Source organism: Struthio camelus, chromosome 2, assembly GCF_040807025.1.
Source record: "Struthio camelus isolate bStrCam1 chromosome 2, bStrCam1.hap1, whole genome shotgun sequence".
Classification (NCBI taxonomy): domain Eukaryota; kingdom Metazoa; phylum Chordata; class Aves; order Struthioniformes; family Struthionidae; genus Struthio; species Struthio camelus.
Window position 1 is genome coordinate 33,918,295 of NC_090943.1, and position 24,043 is coordinate 33,942,337.

At 35.2% G+C, this 24,043-nt stretch overlaps 1 protein-coding gene across 6 annotated transcripts in view; it reads right to left on the reverse strand.

The window, feature by feature from the left end:
- Positions 1–24,043, reverse strand: part of CRPPA (CDP-L-ribitol pyrophosphorylase A) — a 128,111-nt gene that overhangs the window by 79,747 nt on the left and 24,321 nt on the right. For all 6 annotated transcript variants that reach the window (XR_011139630.1, XR_011139629.1, XM_068935016.1 and 3 more), the window contains exons 3-4: positions 20,728–20,877; positions 3,563–3,667 (exon numbers count right to left, since the gene is read on the reverse strand). Coding sequence is in view for 4 of the 6 variants with exons in the window: in XM_068935016.1 (XP_068791117.1) it covers positions 3,563–3,667; positions 20,728–20,877 (255 nt within the window). In the remaining 2 variants the exon portion in view is untranslated. The remainder of the gene's footprint in view (positions 1–3,562; positions 3,668–20,727; positions 20,878–24,043) is intronic.

Consider the following 24,043-nt stretch of genomic DNA (forward strand, 5'->3'; position numbering starts at 1 on the left):
ACTTAGCAATACTGTCTTAAAGATTCTTCCTTGATAGAAGGAAAGAACAGGTACCCAGCACATAAAGATTAAGAAGGAAGCCTTAAAATCAGTTCTGAGATTCAGAGGCAGATATTAGAAAATATGTTTTAGGCTGATTTCCTACAAAAATAAATAACGTGAGATAACATCAAAACATCCATACTTATTTCCTTCGTAGCCTTTGAGCCTATACACTAATTTCAACCTATTTTGACAGAGGGTTAGAAATTTCAGAAACAAGCTCCTAAAAGCTTTATGAAAATAGTAAACTGGACAGAGAAAAAAAACCCTGTAAGCCACCACAGGTGGCTGCTACATATCAGTCAGGGAGGGAGGGAGGGATTCTCTCCATCTCTCCTGATGTTGAATAACATACTAAATCCAATCAAAGTTTCTGTTATGGTATGGTCATTCATAACAACTCTCTCATCATGTGGATTTTCTCATGTTGAGTAGATGATGTTCTTGCAATTAGACTTATTCAAAAGGCAGGCAACCGTGAAAGAAAAACTTTAGTTTAATTATGAACTTATAATAATATGTATATTATATAATATAGATAATATTATATATGATAATATAAAAGACATAGTTTAAATGTTATAGACAAAATATATAAATATTATATATTATGTAATATAATCTATAATTTTTATATATTATATATAGTATTTATATATTGAATATACAGTAAATAAATTTCAGATTTACAAAACTCTCTTAAATGTGAAGCATAACTTACTGCTTTATATTTTATACCACTTTTTCCAAACAAGCACAACGAAGTTATAATCACACATTTACAAAATGCACTACATTTTAGTTTAATGACATATTTCCCTCTGTTATACTAAGATCTCATGCAGATCCCCTTTGTATCGGATTTTTTTTTAGGATGTGAAAATAATCTGTGACTTACAGAAATGGCAAGGATATTTTGTACTATCAGTATAAGTCTTTAAATGCTTATCAATCTTCGTAAAACCATATTAAAATAAAGTTTTTGCCTCCATTATATACATATATATATATACAAACGCGATATACATATATACACACATATACATACATGTATACACACATAAAAATTAGGATTCACCAATTGTATTCTGTTTCATGATTCTGTACTTTTTTAAGAGGATGTTGCCCTACAGCATTCAAGACCATTTTGTTTCAAAGGTGTAGAGAATAGAGAAACAGATAATGTGTTGACAATGTCACTGTTTCCTTTTTTGCCAACCTGATCCTAAATATATTACAAATAGTTAAAATTATGTAATAGCACTTATAAATATTTAAAACACAAGTCATTGTCCCTACCTCATTGTTGTCTCTATGAAGAATGATTTCAACTTTGTAATTTGACACCAGAAAGTAAATAAATCACCTCTTACTTTCTTAAACTTTGACGGTGAGCAGTTTTTTTTGGAAACGTTACTCCTTCTACATACTAGGAATAGGCAGCAGTCAGGTAGAATAATTAGAGATAAATCAAGAAAACAATATATACACATACAATAAGTCATTTTATGTTATGTGGCTTGTACACCTAATATCTAAAGAGAATATTTCAAACAGTAGGTCTGCTCTCTGAAGATTCAAGGTCCATACAGGATTTTTTTTTTTTTTTTTTTTAAAACAACAGAGCTTTACATGACTAACCTTAAGATTTTAGATCTGTATTAATGATGCTTTCAAATGGTAGGATTTAAGAGTGTGTTGCTCTTATCTTTCAGCAGCATCTTTCAGCATCAGTTATTGGAAAGGGATAATAATTATTGATTGAATATAGCAGACCAGGTAAGGACTTTAAATTTGACCCGAACATCTCCAAAGGGATAGCAGATGAAGATCAATTGTTGGTATAATATTAGGATTTTGAAAGAAATTCTAATATCCTAAAATTTTAGAAAGTAAACACGTACAATGTTTTCCAAGTCAACTTTAATTTATAATTTTGACCATATGTAGGCATCATCTGAATTATACCGATACATGAATACTTGCCATACTAAGGTAATCATTTGATGCATATCTTGAGGAAAAGGAAGTCAAATGAAGCTGATTTATTCAGGAAAAAAATACTAGAAAAATAGCAGAGGGTCTCACTGGTGCACATACGCACTTTTTTTGTGGAGGAAAGGCAAAACTTAACATCAATGAAAGACAGAAAATGTTACACTGGGACTTTAGAAATTGTTCTCTGTTAATTGCAACTTTTTTCTGTTACACATACTCTGAAAACTCAAGGGACCTTCGAAGCATGATTACTTATTTCAGGTCTTATTTCAGTTGGAGTACTTTTTCCCCCTGTGCTGAAAAAAGAAGACTGAGACCACTGGGACCACATTAACTCTTGGCATATATAATGCTATTAATCTCAGCATTGAAAAGTCTTACAAAAGAAGTTTAAAAGTATATATACAAATTACATGCTAAGCTGTGTAAATCTAATATATCTATGGAAAGACAATCCTGCTTCTGGAAGGTGATTTATCAGGGGATTAGTCATTATTTTATGGTTATGCAGAGGTTAAAAAGGCAAAATACTCTACCTAAACTCATTCAATGGACAATGGCAGAGGCAGGAACAGATGTACAGTACAGGGGCACAGTTTTTTCATCTCACTCTACTGTATGTATGTATGTATTTATTTCCCTTCTCCCCTGCCCCACTAGTTAGAATATAGCATTAGATTTTGGGACAGATACTTTTCTTGTTTTAGCTATAAACCCAAACAAAAACGCTGAACTGCTGTCACACTCAATCCACACTTTTACAGAAATTTACTCCTGTAATATGGCCTCCAACTGCAAGCATGGATTTAAGAGAATATTAGTTCCACAGTCATTACTAGATACCAGCTGAACTAAAATTCATTAAAATGGAATCTCTCCACATGTTAAATTCTAGATTCAGCCCTATATTTCTACTTTAAAATAATTTTCCAAAAAGTAGTTACTGCTTCTTTTGTTACTATGCATAAAAGTTGCATTTACAGTACTGCAAGCAGTATGAAACAATCAACTTGTAACAGGAATTCTTCAAAAGTACCCTGCTCAGATAGACCTAGCTTCCCTCCCTAATTCTGAAGGATTATAACCTACCCTAGCAGACCCTACTGTCTCCTTACTACATGGCCTAGCACTGAATGCTGCAAAGCATTCGGCTGTCCTTAACCCATGCTCGGATCTTTAATGGGTTTTCAACTTCAAGACAGTAAAACTACTACTACTACCAGTCTGCATGAAGAATGTTGATTAGATGGCAGAGGTTGGAAGAACCCTCTCTTTCTCCAGCTCCTGAAAGCATAAGCGTTAGTTCTTTGAGCAACTAAGCATTTATACCAGGAAAGCTGGTCTCTTAATTGTTATAAAACATTCTTGTATATTCAAAATTTTGAAATTTGGAAGAGAAAAGCATAAGTATCACAATTTAAGACAGTTTACAATGTTTATGGTTAGATGAAATTTAGCTGGCATGCTACTTTTGTTCATTTAAAATAAACATACAAAAAGTAGAGATTCATACTGTCTTTACCTTCCAGAGGTCAGCTGTTCCTTCAATAAGTTTGGCCTTTATTTTACAGTATTTCAGAGCTAGATGCAAACATTCAGTTCCATAGTCCAGGTCATGGTCAGTACACTGTTGTTATTAAAAAAGAATAAATATTTTAGTCACTCTTAAAAAATACACTTTTAAGTAATAAAACACTTCTTTCATTAATCAAATCTTACTTCTCAACAATCCTGTCCAGAACAGTGCGTGTTGTAGGTTCAGAATGGATCAGAAATAAAACCCTTCCAAAAAGCTTATGCCTAATTCTAGCTACTCAGCAAAATTGTATGCTATTAAATAAACAGTTTAAAATTATAAAAGAATCTAATTAGGTGCTGCCAGTATCTTGCTACAACTTTATGAGCTTGATTAAATCAATAAGAAGTTATATTTATGAAAAATTGTTGGTGGAACTGAGGCCTCACTAAAGGAAATCAAACTAGTGAAAAAAAAAATATTAGCTTGTTCTCTGCACTCTTAACAGCAGAAGCATGGTATTTTCTTCAAATGCTTTGTCTATTTTGTTTTTTTTAAGCATCAGAAAAGGAGGATATTCACTGAGAATTTCCATGTTCCCTATATGCTTCTGCTACATTTTTCTCCAGTTATTTACACACAAAACAGCAAGGTTCTATGCTGCACCGTAAACGTCCTAGGTTTAAAAAAAAAAAAAAAAAAAAAAAAAAAAAACACTGCACAAAAGTTTTTCCATCCTTCAGTCAACTAGAAAAGGCATTCTTCTCTCAAAATACCCTAAGCAGTTTGTTTTCCTATAGTTAGTGATTATAAGAATTCCAATATTTGAAGGCTAGTTAGGGATCAGAATCTCTCTTGAGCCAAAGTATAGTTAGGTCCCAAAGCAGGAAATGCGGCCTTATCGGAGAGGACTACCTCAGAATGCCTTGGCCTGATTAAGATAGGCAAATTCTAGTTTATTTTCATATTGCTAAATTATCAGCCCAGAAACATGAATTACATGTAACTAGGACCGAGAATTGAAGCCAGAGTCTTTCATAAGAATGGATGCACTTGCTAAGATTACAAGCTACCTAGTCCAATGTCCTGGTGTGGACAACAGTGGAGGTCAGCAATGGATAGTCAAAGATATGTAATCACATATGACATCAGCAATCACATCTTGTTATAGGAGTTTCCTGGACTCCTATAAAGCTATTATCCTGGCTTAGGAAACCCCTGAATTAAGAAGTCCCTGAGGGAAGCTGAACCAGAAGTAAACATCTTAACAGTCCTCAATGAATTACATGAGCCCTGAATTTACCCAGCTCCTATTTGAGCAGAGATAGGCTTATAGCACCTTGCATCACAAAGTGTCACCGTTTCAACTTTATATTGCAATACAAAATCCCCTTTATTTTCTTTGTTTTGAAACTGATATTAGCTCTTTTCATCTCTTACCCATTGCTATCTTGATAGAAAAGGGAGAGCAAAGCCTCCTTCCCTGCCCTTCTTAGGGCTCCTTTGTATCTCTTCTCAGTTATCTCTTTCCACAGATAAGAGTCCAAAATTCATTCAGTCATTCCATGTGTGGAAGCTACTCCGTAGCTTTGATTAACTCTTTTACCCTTCTCTAAAGCATTTCCAGTTCTATTATATCCTTCCTGAGATAGATAAATTAGAACTGTACATAGTATCAAAGAAACAAGATTTACACAATGGTACAATAATGTTCTTACTGCCAGTTTCCTTTCCTTGCCTTCTTTATTTATTCTTAATGTTTGATTTGCCATTAATCATGACTGAGCCATTAGCTAACATTTTCTTAAAATCAGACTTCATAAGCCTAGATCTCACTTGTCAGTAGCAATAGTCACATGAGTTTCCATCATTTCACATACACGATGAGAATTAATCCCCCTTTGTGAACAGCATATTTACATTCTACACTGAATTTAATCTTTCATTTTAAATACCCAGTCTCCTAAGATCCTTCTGCAACCTTTCTGAGTTAGGTTCTATTAAAAAAGCTATACTAAAAACTGAGTCTCGCCAGGTGACACTTCCTGTTCCAAATTAATTATAAATACATTGAACTGCATAGGGCCCCAAAGACCCTTTACAGGTCTTTACAAAACTGCACTGGTGATTTTCTCCTACGAAAACTGATCATGAATGCCTATCCTGTCTCTTATCTTTCAAGAAATAATTGATTCATGCGGGGCTGTTCCCTATTATTCCAAAACTGTTCAGTTTATGAAAGAGTAAATGCTGCAGTCAAATAGCTTATGAAAATCCACGTAGACCATATCAGCTTCATTAACCTTAAACAAGTCTGCTGATTACAAGTAACTTCGCAAGGCAGCTTACCGTTACAAAAGCTGAAATAACCCTTCCAGTACGTCAGATTTAACCAGGTGTCCACAAATTCCAGTGCCTAGAAGAATATGTGACAGTCTATGCAGTTCAGATATCATGCTTAATAATTCATAAATTCTTCCTGGAGAGATTTTTTTTTTTTTTTTTTTTTTTTTAAGAATGGGCATTGCAAAACTTCCATTCCCTGGTACCAAGGCTAAAGGGAATATAGACATTTCATTTCACTCTTAAATGTCTACCTTGGAGTTAACGGAGATTCTAAATGCCCAATACCTAATATAGAGGATTTGGTTTTTTATATTGTTTGTAAAGAAAAAGTATGTAGCTCTGAATTCTCTTTCAGAGTTTTCCCCCAAAGCAACCGCAAACTCTCCCAAAATACATTCATTAAAACCATTTCTTGGAAATAGTTTAAATCAAAACTAATCAGAAAATGTTTAGGGAAAAGTGCATTGCCTCTGAGATCTAAGAATTCAAAATTGTCAAGAATGCAAAAGTCTAAAGTGGTTAAAGAAGATCTGAGTGAGAGTGCTGAAATATAACTTGCTAATTTTCTTCATTTCCTGAAGAATTTTAATAAAAAAAGAAAATTCTTATTTTCTATTCTTGTTTTATAATGCATCACTAAAGTTCAATAAATTCATGACCATTATACATTCGAATAATATTATTAATATACAGAAAGGTCTTAGAAAAATTATAGTTGTCATTCTTATGTTAAATTAATAACTTTTGTCTTTGTAGATTTTCATGACTGCAATCAAAAAGAAGATCCTTTTATACAACTCATCTAGAAAGAAAATTAATTTAAGCTTTACACTTCTGTACAGCAGTTTTCAATTGCTTTGAGTATCCAAACAAAATAAAAACAATGAGATAAAAAAGAGCCTAAAAATATAAAGAGGACTTCTTTCAGATTACTAAAGAAAATTATACAAGAACTAAATAAGGAACTAAAGAACCACCAAATCTCTCAAGTACAGAGACTCAGAGATAAATCCCCCATGAAACTAGCAATGGGCTAGTAACTTTGGATCCCAATTATTTATTACCAAAATATTTTCCTTCTGAGGAAATTCTTCAGGTAGAATGCAAACTATTTTCTAGTAACACCTATAACACACACATTTAAAAAAAAAAAAAAAAAAGATTTTTCTTTTGCCTTAGAATGGAAGAGAAAGTTTTAGGAAAGTTCACCTTCGGAATATCTTGCTTTAATTTTAAATAAAACTAATTTGTAATTTTAAATATATGGGCAACAAATGGTATTAGGACAAGATGAAGCAATTCCAACTTCTTAGCAAGGTATTAATTACACACAATTACTAGGGAGTGGAAAAGTTCCATAAATGGGATAAAGCATCTTGAGGGTATTGCTGACTTCAAGGGATGAAATATGACACAAAGTAATAATTAAAAACATATTTCACCAACACTTGTACCTCATGACATTTACCATTCTAATTATCTATAATTGTTTAAACCTAAAAATATTGTCACAGTGTACTGTTCTGCAAGTCCAATACATTGATTTGAGAGGAGAACAACGAAATAAAAGTATCAACTCAAGACCAGCTTAATTTGTATAGAGTATTTACTAGGCTGAACAGCTCTATATAAGTGAATTTTAAAATCCATATATAAGGTGCAGAATGTGAAGGTTTTGCTATTCTCCAAGAAAGTCAGTTAATGAAATTAAGCATTATGAAGGAATGCCTGTAATAAAAAATTACAGATTATCTTTAAGCAAAATTCTTACTGACCTAGGCATCCCAAACACATCCAGAGCCACTTTACGTTACAACAATCTGTTTAAAACCATAACTATTTCTGAAGTCTCATTTTGATTGAAAGACTTTTTAACACAAAGCTTGACACAGAACAGTTAACCATACTTGTCATGCACACATAGCTTTGTGAAGCAATAGACATGGTTTAAGTTTCAAACCACAGATTTGAAATGTTGGAAACAGCTGGAAACACTGATACAAAGCATATCCACAATAGCAAGAAAATAGAGTAGTTTAGCTTTTTAAATGACACAGAAAAATATTTAAAAAATGCTTTTCAACTGCTCAATATTCAAAGACATGCTAAAAGGCATTTTGGGGGACTGAAAATTATTATTTTTTTCTTTAAGAGGGGATGAGAGGAAGAAACAGGTGAACCAAGAAGCAATGACATCAATGTAAATTGGAATAAACTCATCTCTGAAGCAATTTCTACTGAAGTTAATTTTTAAAATTGGCACTAGATACATCCAGATGTAGTAGTGGTTCACAGGGAAGATAGATAAAGATACGGCAATTTACTCTGTAACAGAATTAAGCAACCCTGGTTGCTGTTTTGTGGGGAAGTGAAGGGGTTGCAGTTCTGTAACCTATATCCCAATGTCTTTCACTGCAGTAATTCCAAGTGCTCTCTGCAAACATGTCATGATTTCCCTGTGCTCTACTTTTAGATCCCCATATCACTTCCTGACTGCCCATTTGATATTCAGTTTGCTTCCAAGTCCACTAAATACCAATTAAACAACTTCTGCGTTAGTTGGTTCCAAGATCCCATACGCTAAAAGGTCTGTCACAAAGAAAAACGACGTAAGAGCTGAACTCACATTTCAGTAGCAGAGCTGAAAGCCTAAGAGCCTGAAGGCTCTAATTTAGGTACCAACTCTCCTTTCAGTGACAGCATTCATCTACATTTCCTTCGTCCTCCCAGCTGATGATTTTCAAAAACTGTATATTGACTGTACATTGACTTAACATCATTGAAATCTCTGTCCTCCTGCCAATTCTGATTTGAAATTGAACAAAGAGTTTAGAAGTTATTGAGACAAGGATTAAAAACAAGCAATGCTCCTAAGCACCTTTTTTAAAAAAATGAAAAGAGTAATTTTGCTTCTCCTGTTTCTGTAACAAACTTTCCGGGTCAATGAACGCAGTCCACACTGCCATCATCAGCAACCACATTCTCTACTGCTGCTGCAGACACGCTAGCTTCAAAGTAAAACCTGCCATGCATTTTATTGCTCTTAGCCTTCTTGGAAAGCAGTTTATGATCTGCTGAGACTGACAATTACTGTTAGCTATACATCATTTGCTGCTAGACATTAGAAGTAGCCATCCCATAGGCAAAAATGCTGAGCACAAAGCACTCAGTGTGGGCAACATGAAATTTGCTTTCCTTGTAACTGTTTAAAGTTTCACCTATCAGCCAAGGTTGGGTACCACTTCGCTAATGCGTCTGTATCTCCTTATGTATGTATGTCACCTTCTTTTTTTAATACAAAGCACAAATTTTTTTGAAGAACTCACTATCACCGTAGGTAAAAGCTCAATGGGATTCAGAAATGCATATGGATGCTGAAAACATAATATTTAAATAAGATAAAGTTTGCACTTATGAGCATAAATTAAACAAAAATTGTTTGTCAGATCTGGGAATAAATTTTTCACATGGATATTTCCATCCATTTTGGGCAGGCTGCTGCAATTTACTTCAAATCAAATGTTATAAACTAGAACAGCATACAAGCAATTGGTTTTTGTGACCAAAAGATATGATCTAGGAGAAAAGAGCTAAATTTAGACAAATAAAAAACCAAAAAGAAACTAACTTATTTTCAGGATCAACATCATCTACTTCGACGTAGATTTAGCTTGGAATCACCAAAGAAATACCCTTAAAATAAGGTAGCTATCTAATTAGCAGAGATTCATTTTGTTAACTATCATTATCTAGCTCTGACCTCAAAATGAAATAGGAGAGGAATTATAATCACAACACTAGATCCCAGTATAAGGCTATGAAAGTCCCAGCAACTTTAGAAGTGACTCTGGATAAAAGAGAGGAACCCAGTTTTAGCATTGTCTTGAGAAAGTATAAGAGTTATCCTTTATTATGATAGTACTTTTATCATTAAAATCTAATCTTTAAGTCTTTATCTTATTCTCACTGCTATTGCTTCTGTCTCTGCAAGGGGAGCGGTTCAAACCAACCAATCATTCTGTTAAAGCAGTACATGAGTTCAACTTCACATTAGAATCATAAAAACACTAACATTATCATTTTGAAAGTCCTTAGTTCTTTTTGAAGACTGGATGGAGAGCCTTAACTCCTACAAAGCCAGCCTAAGCCATAATTCATTCCTTCCAGTGAAAGAGGTCTGTTTCGTCTGTTAGATAAATCATGCTCAACCTGTGGAAAGAGGGAAAGTGTGCCTTTGCTATTAAAAATAAAAAAAAAAGACTCAACATAGAATAACTGCAGGCAATTACCTGACCAAAGAAAGCGTACCAGTACTTAAAAACAAGAAATGTCAAGGGGGGTGTCTACATTAGCAACTTCATGTGCAAGAGGGATTCTTTTTCGAGCAAGCTTTTCCTGCATCTGTACACAAAATGATACAGAATGCACTTGATCCACCACCGGAGAGCTCCAGTTGATATCCCTTTTGGTGGGATCACGGTGGAAGTCACATACCAGGGCACCAGCTCAAGCACCCCATTTGAAAGGTGGACAGAAAGTTCCCTGGCAGCCAAGGTTCTACACATGCATTGCATACACATACCTAGCAACTGGCATGAATTTCATTGCTGATAAAGACACGGTATGGACATACGAACCTGGAACAATAGCAGACCACACACACACAAAATAAAACAAAACACACACAGAACACATGCTCCCATCATTCTCTCTTTGTGCCACACCAGTCAGTAACGTAGATATATCCTCAGCGTCACTGCAACAAAATCCAGGCATAATGAAAACAAGAATACAAACTGAGTGAGAATAGATAGTGGATATTGGTATGAAGATGAAATATCTGATGTACATAAGAGCTAGTTATTCATCAGTTTGGCCTCATAAAACAAGATCCAGAGTAATCGTGAGACAGTATTGACTTTTCTGATATCAAAAAAGGACACAGGAGTCATTTTGAGTATGCACCTGACCATGATCTACCCGTAGAACATAGAATTTAAGATCTCATTCACAATTTCAGTTATTTAAAGTCATATTTTACTGATGTCAGGAAGAAATAAGAAAATGCTAATATTCTACATGGCAACACTAGTAGTCAAAATACTGTATTGAGATGTGTTGTTAATACTTTAAAACATATTCTTCTCAACTGGAAAAATACCTGGAGAAGAGTTAGATGGACAAGACCAAGACAACAGAAACAACCTGCCCCAATGTAGAAAACTACAGATTAACATTATTCTAAGAAAATGTAAAGAAATGATTATTCACAGTCCCTCAATAAAGAGATTTCTAAGTATATCAGGTTCTAAGATTAGGCAGCAACCAACAACTGGATCAGGGTTGGAGGCAGAGGTAAACCAAATTCAGGCCAAGCTATAAGTATATGTTTTATTTTTATATTTTTTTAAATAGAAAAGATTATTCTCTCTTGGCACAATTTACTTGGAGAATCACTTCTTGAAATTATGCAAGATCATAAATAACCCTTTTCCTTGCCTTTGGATACATTAAACAGTCAGTAGCCCACAGATGAAAAGTCCTAGCATCACTACTTTGTATTCTTCTTCACTCTCAAAATAACCAGCAGATCATAATTTAAATGGGTGGTCTCCTGTCTGCTGCATACAGTGATTCTCATTCAGTACTTGGCATTTTCTGAATCTGGGCCAAACTGGTGATTAGTGTGGATACAGTACACTTCAGGACTTACGAGGTTTAATCCTGTGACACTTGTAACAACATTCTCATAATCCAGTCTAATCTCTAATTTGAATAACTGCAATATGTCTCCCCACATAACCCCTCCAAATCGTTATCTGAACACAGAATTCCTTTTTACTGCTACAGAGATTTTGGATTTCACAACAGGTACGGCAGCTTTGCACTACTGCATTAAATAGTTCCAAGAGCTTGGAATGCAAATTTGCAAAGTGTTTTGAGATCCTACAGGATGAGGAGTGCCATAGAATGGAAATAATTATCCCACTAGCAAAAAAACTTCTTTTTTTCCCCTATGCAAGGCATCAGAATTTCTCCAAACATTCTTGTGGTAGAAATTAATTAGGGCAAGGTGGGGATTCATAGAATATCCTGCCTTTACCATTGCGCCAAAGAACTAATCAAGTACAGAGCTATCTAAACTAGCATGGTTTTCTCAACAGACCACCAGTCTAGCTTTAGGTTTTGAATAAATGAAAACATTACTGAAAAAAAATCAATAAATACATTTATCCTGAAAATAATTCTGTAAAATTGGATAGATTTTTAATAGCAGAGAAAGGGCAAAGAAAAAACACAAACAATTTATTAGTCTAAAGCTCAGGATCGAGCTGTGGGGATAAAAAAAGGCCAAAGGAAGCAACCGTAAAATCTCTTTGGAAAGCATATCACAACTACAACCTGAACACTACAGAAATTAGGGCATTCATTTAGGCAAGACCGATGAGCCCATATTTCAGTGATGGGCTGTCTGCATCAGCCTAAAGATGAACAGAGAAAGGCAAATCAAAATTCTCTGCAAAAGTGAATTGTTACAATTTGGAATCAAGGCAAAAATGTACCTATTCTCAACAGAAATGGAATAGAACAGAAGTCAGGTTGTACTGAAATTCAGAAAGAATCATTTTTTTAATGGGTTTAAAAACAGAGACAAAACCCAAACAGAAATGAACCACAATAATGAAAGGGAGGCCATTAACAAAACAAGACCACCTCGTGTACAGAGAAATGTGCTACTATGAGCTACACAGATTTTTCTTTCAAATAATCGATCTAAAAATCCTAATTACCCATAGACAAATCAGCAGAAAGGCCTTCCTCTATTATGTTATTTCATATGCTTGGATTACACAATGAAAAACTTAAGACATTCTCCATCTTGATACTATTATACAGCTAATTAAAATCTATATTATTATACTGTCTGACATCAAAGGAACTGGAGTGGGAATGTCAACAAGCTGAAACAACCTAAGTTACTTTACTGTTCAACCAAGTACGCTGAATGGTGCCAATCAAGTAGGCAATTACCTTAAACCTGTAAGTGCCTGTTACATTTATAGGCAGCTGGAAGTATGCTACCTTTAGAACTCTACATCAGGAAGGGGACCAGCTTGTCTGTCTTCATACATGCTATACAACTAGTAGCTTACTATTACTCATTTTGGCTAGCTCTTGACTAATCCCTAAAACACTTATTCCTTCAGTTTTCCAGAATGCAGTTGATGAGAAGGAAAACCTAAAGATACACAATGAAATGTAGTGTTAGGAAAAATACAACAACATCACATGGCGTATGTTTAGAAGACTTGAACATGCAACTACAAAAAAAAAAAAAAAAAAGAGTATAGCAAAGCAGGTGACCAAAGCTGCGGTGAGAGGAAGGAAGTGGACCTCCATACATTCGTGTGTGTGTGTGTGTATATATGTTACATATATACACACACACGCTATATATACAGAAGCTGCAAGACACATTTGAAGAGAATGAGGTAAACTGATCATCCTTACAAAATAATACCCTTCCGAATAAAAGATGTCTGCCTCTTTAAAAAAAAAAAAAAGAGTTGAAGGAAGAGCAATATAATCCATTACAATTTATGATAGAATCTACATAATCTTACCAACTTTTTGCCATGTCAGAAACAATTGTTACCTCTTTTCAGTGTTTTTACACTGAACATGTTTTTTTTTTTTTTTTTGCAGTGTAAAACAAACAGCTGTGACCCATATCATCAATCTATGGCTGTATGGCATAAAGCAAAGTTTTAAATACCTTTTTTTCTCCAAATGAAGCTCTAAGTGAGCTAAACGTTAAGCTGCTGAGCCTTGTCACAACTTAGATGCCTTGGCAGACACACAAAGTTCAATATTTGGTGAATGGAAGGAAAAAAAGGAAAAAGTTGATGTGCCTTTGAGCCTTAAGTATCTCTAATCTTAGGAGGTAGGTGAGAAGTCCTTTTTCAGGAATCCGGTTTTAGAATTAATTGCCAAATTCTGCTTCACTTACATTTTGACCCTTGAATCCTTTTCTGAGTCTGACCCTTGCTCCCAAAGTTACCAAGGTTTTAGTCAACAATTTGTCCACTACTGTTCATTTAATCCCCAGTTGCTCCTGGCAATGCTAATTTGACAGACATCATTGATTTCTTTAACAAAGAATGAACCCACAGGAAAATCCCCAAATCAGTCTAGACATCATGCCTCGAAGGAGTTGCCTGACCTAGGCCAAAATATTACTAAATTGCTACAGCTGACTCTACTTCCTGCTACAGAGAATACTAAAATGTTTCACACATGTTTGAAAGAGAAGAATCGCAGTAACATTCTGCTCTTTTAAAAAGCACTTCAGAAGTTTACAAAATTCACATGGAATACACTCCCCATTATTTACATACACAAAAAGACAATATTTTGAGGAAATACTTCTACAATGGACCTAATAATAGCCAACTTCCTTTCTTATTCTGACAAAATCTTCCCTGAACATTCTCAGGCATTTGTTAGATGAGAAAAATTTTAGGACTTCATGACCAGAACAACAAGAAAAAAAATCTTCCTTTTCTTCTATTGAAGACCTGGTTCCGACCAGGTCTGCTCCACTTTGCAGAACATCTCTTCTCCCCATCACAACTCCATCTGGGTACCTCTTGTAATGATTTTTTGAGAATGGAAGAACATCTGCCTAGCAGAATTCAGCATCAAAGTATTTGCATGATTCTCCCAAGCACAGTATTATTTTGTAACTTGTCATTACTATGCTTATATATAGCAGCTCTCTCCTATGCAGGCAGATGTGGTAACCTCCCAAAAACAAATGTGATTCCTTACTAACCAAAAAATGGGTAATGTTGGCTATGAACAGAGGATGTATTAATTCAATGTAGTCCCAAAACACACTAGTCTCTACATAAATTGATTGGACAGAATCCTTAACATCAGTTTGTTCCTTATGGATATTTGTAAGGAGCTCATAGACATGCATCCAAAAAAACATCTCTACTGATGTTGAAGTTTATCCTCCTGTAAGAGGAGGATATTCCTGATTCCTGCTCCTTTTTTTTTTTTTTATTTCAGCTTAGTTGTTGTAATTAGCTAAATACAATCTTTCAAAATCTACAAAAGGTCTACTATCAACATACAATCAAACTAACTACATACTCAATACAAACAGCACAAAATAAGATGCAGATTTTGTGCTAAAATCTCCCAGGTGAAGAAGATCTTGAGACTGATCAGAATTTTCCATGTCATCCATAGAAGACAATTCTTCAAGAATTCTTCAAATGTCCCAACTTTTCTTCAGCTGTGTGTAGCTCTTTTCTTCACAAGACCTTGGCTTGCCAAAACTGGTCAAATTGGTGAACAATCCTATCCTACCCCCAAGCATTGATACTGACAACTCTCTAACTATTGTATAACGCTCCCTTGGCTTTTTGTTGACATCTCCTTCATAGGAGCCATTCAGGGTCTTCTACATAATACTTCTCTTCTGTTTCCACTTTCAACTGTTCCTCTGCCAGATCAGGACAGGTAAAGCTTTTTTTCATTGTTCCTGCCACCTTCCCTACCTTGACAAATACATTTCAGGTGCATAATGCTTTGTTAAGTTTGGTTATTACAGCCTTTTTACGATGTGGTTGTCTGTCTTTGTACATTAACATGATATGATACAACAAGATATTTTCTATGATTAAAAACAAAAGATCTCTGCGCATTCCTCAATATGTCAGAATCAAGTATTAGAGAAATTGGTCTCAGCCTACTCCGATGAAAGGAAAAAGGTGGTCTGCTTGACTTCCTGATGCTCTAATTCCTCTCAAGATACGGCTCCAGGGAACCCTTGACTTCTGGTAAGTGAAGCCTTTTTTTCCCCTCTCTCAGGTTTATGTGATCATATTTTGCAAAGCCTCCTATTTAATTTAAAAAGCTGAACAGCAATATGAAATAACCTTAAGCAAAAATGAACAAGTCTGGTCCAAAAAAATGCATCCTTTATTTGCTATCTTTGGAAAGGGCGGATTTTCATTTAACACTTAGAGCTTTCTGATTTCCCTAAGGGATGATATAAGCAGAAAAAATATGTGTTTCCAAAAATCAGGAAATTAATTTATATTAACCTAAAAAAAGACATAACTAGTTGTTTTTGTCCCAGGTAAGTCAGAACAGAAGTCAATCTTGGCTTCTGCAATTTTAAAGCCTTTCCATAGGTTTTACTTCTTACAGTTACACTTTCGATTTTTAAGACGTTTAACTTTTCCAGCTTAAGTATTTATTGACATTTAGTGGTACATTCTTTACATTGCTCAGGAAACAAGCACTCACAAATAAGGACATACTAGAATTAAGATCACTGACGTGACATTAAGTTTATCCCCTTAATGCATTTATATGACCTTTCACCCAACATCCCTAGGAAAGGCCCCTGGTTAAGGCAAGGCCTAACTCTCGTGCCTATGAGATACCACACATTATATAAAATTCTTTCTCCTCTTGCAACTCTTTGCACCTGCCACTTGCCCACTGTATGTCAAGCACATAATCATACCAAATAAAGACTATATTTAACAAAATGAAGGGCATGTAAGTAGTGCTGCACTTCATAAGGATATGAGGTGAGAAGGCATATATATCATATGCAACATAGTGACACTCAGAAGCACATATAACAAGGCCTAGGTAATTCACCCACTTCTAATGTCAAGACCATCCCAGCACTGAATTCCAAAATCCTGTTACAGCAGAGGCGTTATAATACTTCACTGAAATATAAGTACATATGGCTATTTTTCCCAAGCCAACAGAACAAAAAGTCTTGTAATAGAAAGCATTAAGCAACTTTAAATACAGGGGTAACTGCCTGTGTCTGCCAAAATCCCATTACACCTATTCATTTCTTATAGCTAAGTGCGCTATCTAATGACACATAAGTCAGAGTAATGAGGCCTTTTAAGATCAAGACACCATTTTAGCTTCACTGTCTATTGTGATTTCTGAACAGTCGCTTAATTTCAATATTGACTTTGAATGTTTTTAGTCTGGCTTATGCGCACAACCACTTTAACATTAATTTAGCTGACAGTTCAGTGATGTCAATTATGTAGGCCAAAAGGTCTCCGTAGCTAAGAGTAAAATGTATATATAACAATGTAATAGGAATTTTATAAAAACGTTAAAATCAATATAACTACTCTGGAGTGGGAGTAGGTTTTTTTCTGAATAGTGGTCTTTGTCCTCACTCCATTGGAGTCGCTAGCATTTGAGACCTGACAAGACTTCCCCTCCTTGTTACATCTCTCCTTGTTATGTGCTGCATCACAAAAAAGCAGACAAAGCACTACCAATTTTTCTTCCACCAAGAAGCAACAGTGGTTCTCAAATTGTATGCATTCCCCCAATAAAGATGTGAGACACCTGGATGTCTTTTTTTTTTTTTTTTCCCTCTCAAGCATATACACAGGCATATTACAAAAGTTATATCAGATAATTGGCACTTAATTCTAATTAAATGAAAAGTATGAGTTTATTTTTAAGGAAATATTTTCATGAATCTTTTCTACTGCTTCAGTGTGGCAAAAAAAATTTCAAAATTAACTATTGCAAGACCTAGTAATACTCAGTAGCTCACCAACTGGCCAAGTGTTTTTGATGGCTTGCTCATTTCATTTCAGATATATTTACTTCTCCAGGGATCTGTCTTAATCAAAAACTACTTTACAGGTAGAAGTCCTTGGCTACCTTACATCAGCAGAGTAGAAAGAAGAAATAACTTCCCTGTCATAATCAAGAAACATTATGGAATCGCAAGTGGAGAACTGCCCCAAAGAGTAGAAGATTTCAGGTTGCCATAGCTAGCAAAAGGAGATGTAACTAGAGATAACCAGCAACCCTTTTGAAAATAATATAATGTAATAAGTATCTTTTCGTGCAACTGCCTAATTCCCCCTCTGCCACCTAAGATGAATTAAAATTAGAACACCACAGAAATTATGCCAAAGCGTACTTCAGAGGTAAGGGATGGAGTACTCAACCCTGTCTCTGAGTAACCAACCAGACTCTATTACCATTTGATGCAACTTTCAGTCGAAAATATTTTTTGAGGAAGTGGTTGTAATAAAAAAAACTCTAAAGCCAGAAAAATTACATTAAAAATAAAAATATTGGCTTTTTACCCTTTGAAAAGGCCTGTGAAATGGGGCTTAAATATCATATATTCAAGCCAATGAAGAATGAAAGAAAATGTTTTAATGGGCCCTCTGAGTCATTAAAAAGACAACGGAATTGTGTGCAATTTTTGAGTGACAATATCTATAAGGTTACAACAGTACTACCATAAATTGTGAAGTTAATAGTTATGATGTAAGGAACCTTGACATGGTCAGAGTTAAATCACAAAGCAACACAGATCTGAACACAGACAATCTGTTAGGAACATATATGTTACAGGCACCAGAAGAGACTAGAGTGAAATCTAAACTGCGATTCAGCACACAAAAATCAGAGGCCACACAAAGAAAAGCATCCAAACAACCTGGCTGAATGATACTTACCTACTTCACGAGGTTGTTGTGGGAACTAATGGTGGTTATATTAATATTTACGAAGCATCCTGAGCTGCATTCATTCCTACAAAAATCTGTCCTCCACAGTAGCTTGACTAAGTTCTTCAGGACAACAATTATCTATCTTTTGTTACTTGTTTGTACAGTTCCCTGAACAATAGGGTCTTAATCCTTGACTTGGACAGCTAGGCACTATTGAAACATAAATAATTAGCAAACAATATGAGTTCAGAGGTTTAGTGAAGTGTTACCCTTCCCAGAGCTCTAAGGCACAGAGCATTCAAATGACCAGAATTTATCCAACGCAAAGGGAACTGGGGACAAGGAACCATAGCTATGGTTGGTTGCTAACAACTTTGGTGGCTTGCTGTTGAAAGAGCAGGGATACAAAGAAGAGACTGATGGAATGCATATGTGAGAAGAGTGCACTCAGCATTCAGAGGAGCATAACGAGTGCAAATATAGTTGCCTTTTGAGCAAGTCATTGAGGAAGAAAGCTTTTTATATATTTGCCAGCTCTATTGTATCTGCAAACTAACAGTAAATACAGTAGGAAAAAAATAATATACTTTTTCCCCCCCTCAGAAATAACATATAAACACGTAATTTTTCAAAACAGATGCACATCAACAAGAAAGAAAAGGCTGTATAAACAACAGTAGCTGTTGCCTCTTGAGATGTATTCCACGCACATACATGGTGCCATTGGCAACACATATGCCCACTATATCCAAGTCAGTGACTTTCAGTTAGAAGTATTTGCTGTGATAGCATTGTACCAACAACATTCTCCTGCTTCCCATCAAAAGCAAAAAAGCTGGAGTTACTCCGATCACTTGAGTAGCTCTTCATTGTGGACAGCCCCTCATCTTCACCGTCTAAGAATAAGTTCAGATAAAAAGCATGAAGGGTATGACATGGAATTTGTGCCAACAGTTCAGAGCAAAACAATTACTGAACAAGTAATTATTTCTTTTTCAGTGGCAGTCCACACATTTGTTCTGTTGTTGGTAACTTTCAAGCCTTCAAAAAGGCCTTAAGTCAACCTGGAAGATACCTGGAGGACAGACAATTTCTACAAGGTGATGAATGAAAAGGAAGTAGAAGGCTGAGACAGAAAGCCTGGCGTGCTTCCAGTAAACTGTGAATGCAGGGTGGGGCAAATGAAAGCAGTCATCAACAGGAATAAAGGCAAAACAGTCACAGATTACTAGACTACTCCCCCTCCCTTTTTTTTTTTTTTTTCATAAAGATGATGTTAAAGCACTATCTTAGAAAAAATGAGGAATTAACAGAGAGACTATGTAAATATATTCAGCCATTAATCAAAGTATGTGCAATACAATCATTTGCTGTAACACATATAATATGAAACATTAAATTTACTTACTTGGATGTGTCAAGTTAATAACATCCCAATATTTTAGAATAGCCTGTGTCCCACCATAATATCATATGGCATTATCATAACCCTCATCCAAAACTCTTTACTTGAGATATTCTAAGTCGACAGTGCATACCTAATATATACCTAACTTTAAGTGCGTTAGGCCACTTATTTAAGTATTCTATTGAACATGCAATAAAAATCAAAGTACATTAGTCTTTCCAATGGTTCAGATGCCTCACAACGAAGCAGAATTTCTGCTTGACTCATCTCCATATGAAGCAAAAAGAAGAAATTAAGTGTGTCACAGGAAAAAAAGATGTAAGGGGCAGAAATTACAATGAATGCAAGCAAAGAAAGCAAGAAAAAGTAATATAAAGGTATTACAAATATCTTTAAAGGTACTTTAAAAACCTTAATTAACTTCACAGCATTTTAGAGAAGTTTTAGAGAAGAGAGCAGCAAATTAAAGCTGTGAGAAGTGTAATGCATTTATAAAGTACAGTATGTTTGGAAGGCCAGAGCCTCTGGTGGTGTAAATTAATTTGCTACAATAGAACCAGCAGGAAATATGACTCAGCATACAAAATACACATTTCAGCATGTTCCATTAGGCAAGAATAATACTTCTGTTCATCACCTAAAAGCCCCAAATTATCACATTTATATTTGGCAGTTTGATAATGGAAAAATTTGAATAGATGAGAACGATAAAGCACTGTCATCAAAAGACTACAGAGAAACAACACACATACAATTTTATATGATCTGAAATGGATGTTGAATCTCTATTTTTGAGAGCAGAGAACTAAAGTTCTCTTTTTTACTAAGAGTAAATGGATGAAAAAAATCTTATCAGAAACTCAAAGGCTTACCTGTTGGTATGCTTGATAGATTATACCAAACAAGAAAGCCTGAGGCATTTCACTTGCTCTATACCGGGCACGTTCTAATGAGTGGTCTAAACAGCCATCTGCAGAAGAAGCGATAACAGTAGAAACTAGAGGACGAATTGCTCCTGCTGCCTGTAGAACAAAACACAAAAAAAAAGCCTTAAGTGTTTATTAACATTAATGTATATCAGATAGCCATAGTCACAAAAATCAGTTCTAAAATAGGTCTTCTACTTGTTTACCTTTTCGAAGATTGTATAAGTACATAAAGAGGGGCAAAAAAGAGCCTCAAGTTCTTCATACACATCTATTGTAAATACATGTACAGATCTAAGAGGTCTGTTTTTCTTTCTTCTACATACATATTAGGTGGTTTCTGTGAGGGCAGATCTAGACCTATTCAGATATAGAATAGCAAAGAGACACACCTGAGCAGTCTTGACAATCCACAACTCCCGTTGTTTTCACTGATTGCAATTTGGCCAAACTACTCTGAAATAAGCAACAAGAAAAGTTGCAGAGCGTTGAGTTTTCCTCCATGCTGAATTCACCCTTCAAAATACTGAGCATTTCCAATTACCAGTGAAGTCACCAGGAACACAGCATACATCAGAAAGTATTCAATACCCAGCAGCATTGTGCTCCAGCACAGACATTAAAAGGTTGATACTTCAATTTTGGTTTTGCTTAGGTGTAAAACCAATTAAATATATTCCTTTGAGCTTTCCATAAATACACAGTATTAAAGATCACAGAAAACATCATTCACAGTTCTATGGCATTTCTGAAACAGAGCTCTCCAAGCTCGTTTTTGGTCATTTTGATACGAAAAAACCATCCAAACTTTGTCAGTCACTTATAATATGGTCACATGAACTTGAAATGAAGCTAAAGGCAACCGGAACAAGAGTACTCTGTAACCTAATCCAAGAAGAAAAGGAAGGAATGGTAAAACATCGCTTATCAAGTCACAGGGAGAAAAGCATATTCCCCAAACAATGCTAACCACTGAGAATGGCATGCTTATACTGTATTACTTTATAATCTGTCTTTAATAATAAAGAATAATTGATGCTGTTCCAAATATTTAGAATTATCCAGCATCTTAGATCAGTATACCTAGCAACCACTCCCAATGGTAAATTCTGACATTTTCACTGCAGCCACAGAAGATCTTCAGAGATCCAGAAAGTTTTGCTGCAGAAAAAATTACATATTTTATCACATAAAATAAGAGCGACGTAAGTGTTGATATCGTTTTACTTCTGCTGGGAAATCCTGCCCTTGTATATAACAGTCAAGTCACTTCTTGCACCGTTTCTGACCTCAAATAAGCAGTGAATGGCAAAATGAGACGTTAAAAGTGAGTTCTAAGACACTTTTTTCCTCTTGGAAGACAAAGAGCTGCAGTTGTCTTCCCTCCCCCTTTCACATTATTGAACAATAAAACCAAGAGGAACGCAGCTAAGCATTTTCTAAGTTCTAAAATCTTAGCTCCTTTTTTTTTTTTTTTTTTTTTAAAAAACATAACGCAGACAGACAGGAATCAATTTCTCATGCCTAAAGAGGAGAGATTCAACAGGTTCATAGGACTGAAGACTATTTGAATCACTTTCTCAAAATCTTAAAAGCTCCTTTTATTTCTAATAAAGGGGAAGACATACCTACATAAAACACTCTATGGAGCAAAATGATATCTCTTGTTATCCAAAGGCAAAACACAGTACAGGAAGATCAGTGAGAACAGTGAAATCACAGAAAAACAGTGTACACCTAAGCCATCTCCCTAACCCACAGGGTATCAGTCTGACTTCTGTCATAGAAAAGAAACTGACAAAACTAAATATCATTATGATTTTAGTAATACATCAACATACTAAAAGAGAAGTAAAATTTAGCAGATGTAGTATCAGGGAGAGAATAAGCAGAAGTAGAGAGACTAAATTATCTACAACTTGTCCCCCCTCTATTTTCTATGATTCTAGGACATGGATTATTACCTCTTCTACATCCCAGCCGCTGGGCATTTGGCTAATGTTATTTTGTTCTGCCGTCATATTTTAATTGGTCACATACAAAAAAAGTTATAAAATTAGAGGGTCATGGGAAAAGAAACAGAACAGCATGCTAGCCACAGCTTTTCTGTAATTAGTTAAGTCTATTTAAAAATGCCTATTGTGTTGGGTTTTTTTGAAATAGTTACTATTCGAGAAAACCAGTTAGCAAAGTAGGATTTCTTAGGCTGATCCAATATTTTATTACAGTTTTTAACAATCATGTCGTGTTACATTTTGAGTATAAAATAGGCCAATAAAATACAATGTGACTTGCGTAACCAAATCTTGTAACTGAAACACGCACTCTGAGGAACAAAAAAACCAACTGCAATTCTAAATAAAAATGAAATACTCAAAATGATATTCTTAAAAGAGCTCTCAAACACATTGTTTTCTTGACATCTGGTTTACTACACAATAAAAATCCATTAATGTCTCTTGCTGTATCTTTGACAACAACAAACCACATCTCCTGCTTAGCTTAGGCCTAGCTCTTCTAAAAGATACACGAAGACCTAATTCCTAATAAATCCAAACATGATATTTTTTAAAACCCCAATTTAACTTCTCAAGTAATTAAAAGTTTCAGGACTGGCACCTAGATTTTAACAAATGACATTTTTAAACCACTAGAGTTTTGCGTTACCGCAGAACTGAAGCCAACCTGACAAGCTGAGAGCTTATCTTAGCACCTGCTTTCCATCAGTTTCATTAAGAAATCACATATTAAACATCATGAGGTATCTCACGTCATAAGGCCACTCAAACTGTACCTGACACTGAAAACATGGATTTCAATACAAAGCATAAGAATTATGGCTCACTTCACTCCAGATCACACGAGGGAGAGAAATTTTAACCATGTACGCAGCAACAGCATAACAAGGAGTCATTTGATGATGAATCAGCTTTTATTCTGAAAAGGAGGACTCTGTTCAGGACTGCTCCATACTCTAAAATCACAATGCAGAGCTCTAGTACTCACTAAAGCCAGTAAGTACCTACTCCATACAACAGCTTTGTATAATCCAAAAGCTATGACCTAGAATTCACTAGCTAAGGTGCATCACTGGGCTGAAAACTTAAAATCGAGAGACATGGTATAAAGACTGGTTTGTTTGTTTTCATCAATACTAGATAACCTTTCTGCATGTCCATTCTCTGTGCCAGCACATATGCACGGCTTCCCTGAAATAGATGACGTGACCCAACATGGGGCTAAGTTTATTACCTCAGTGGCA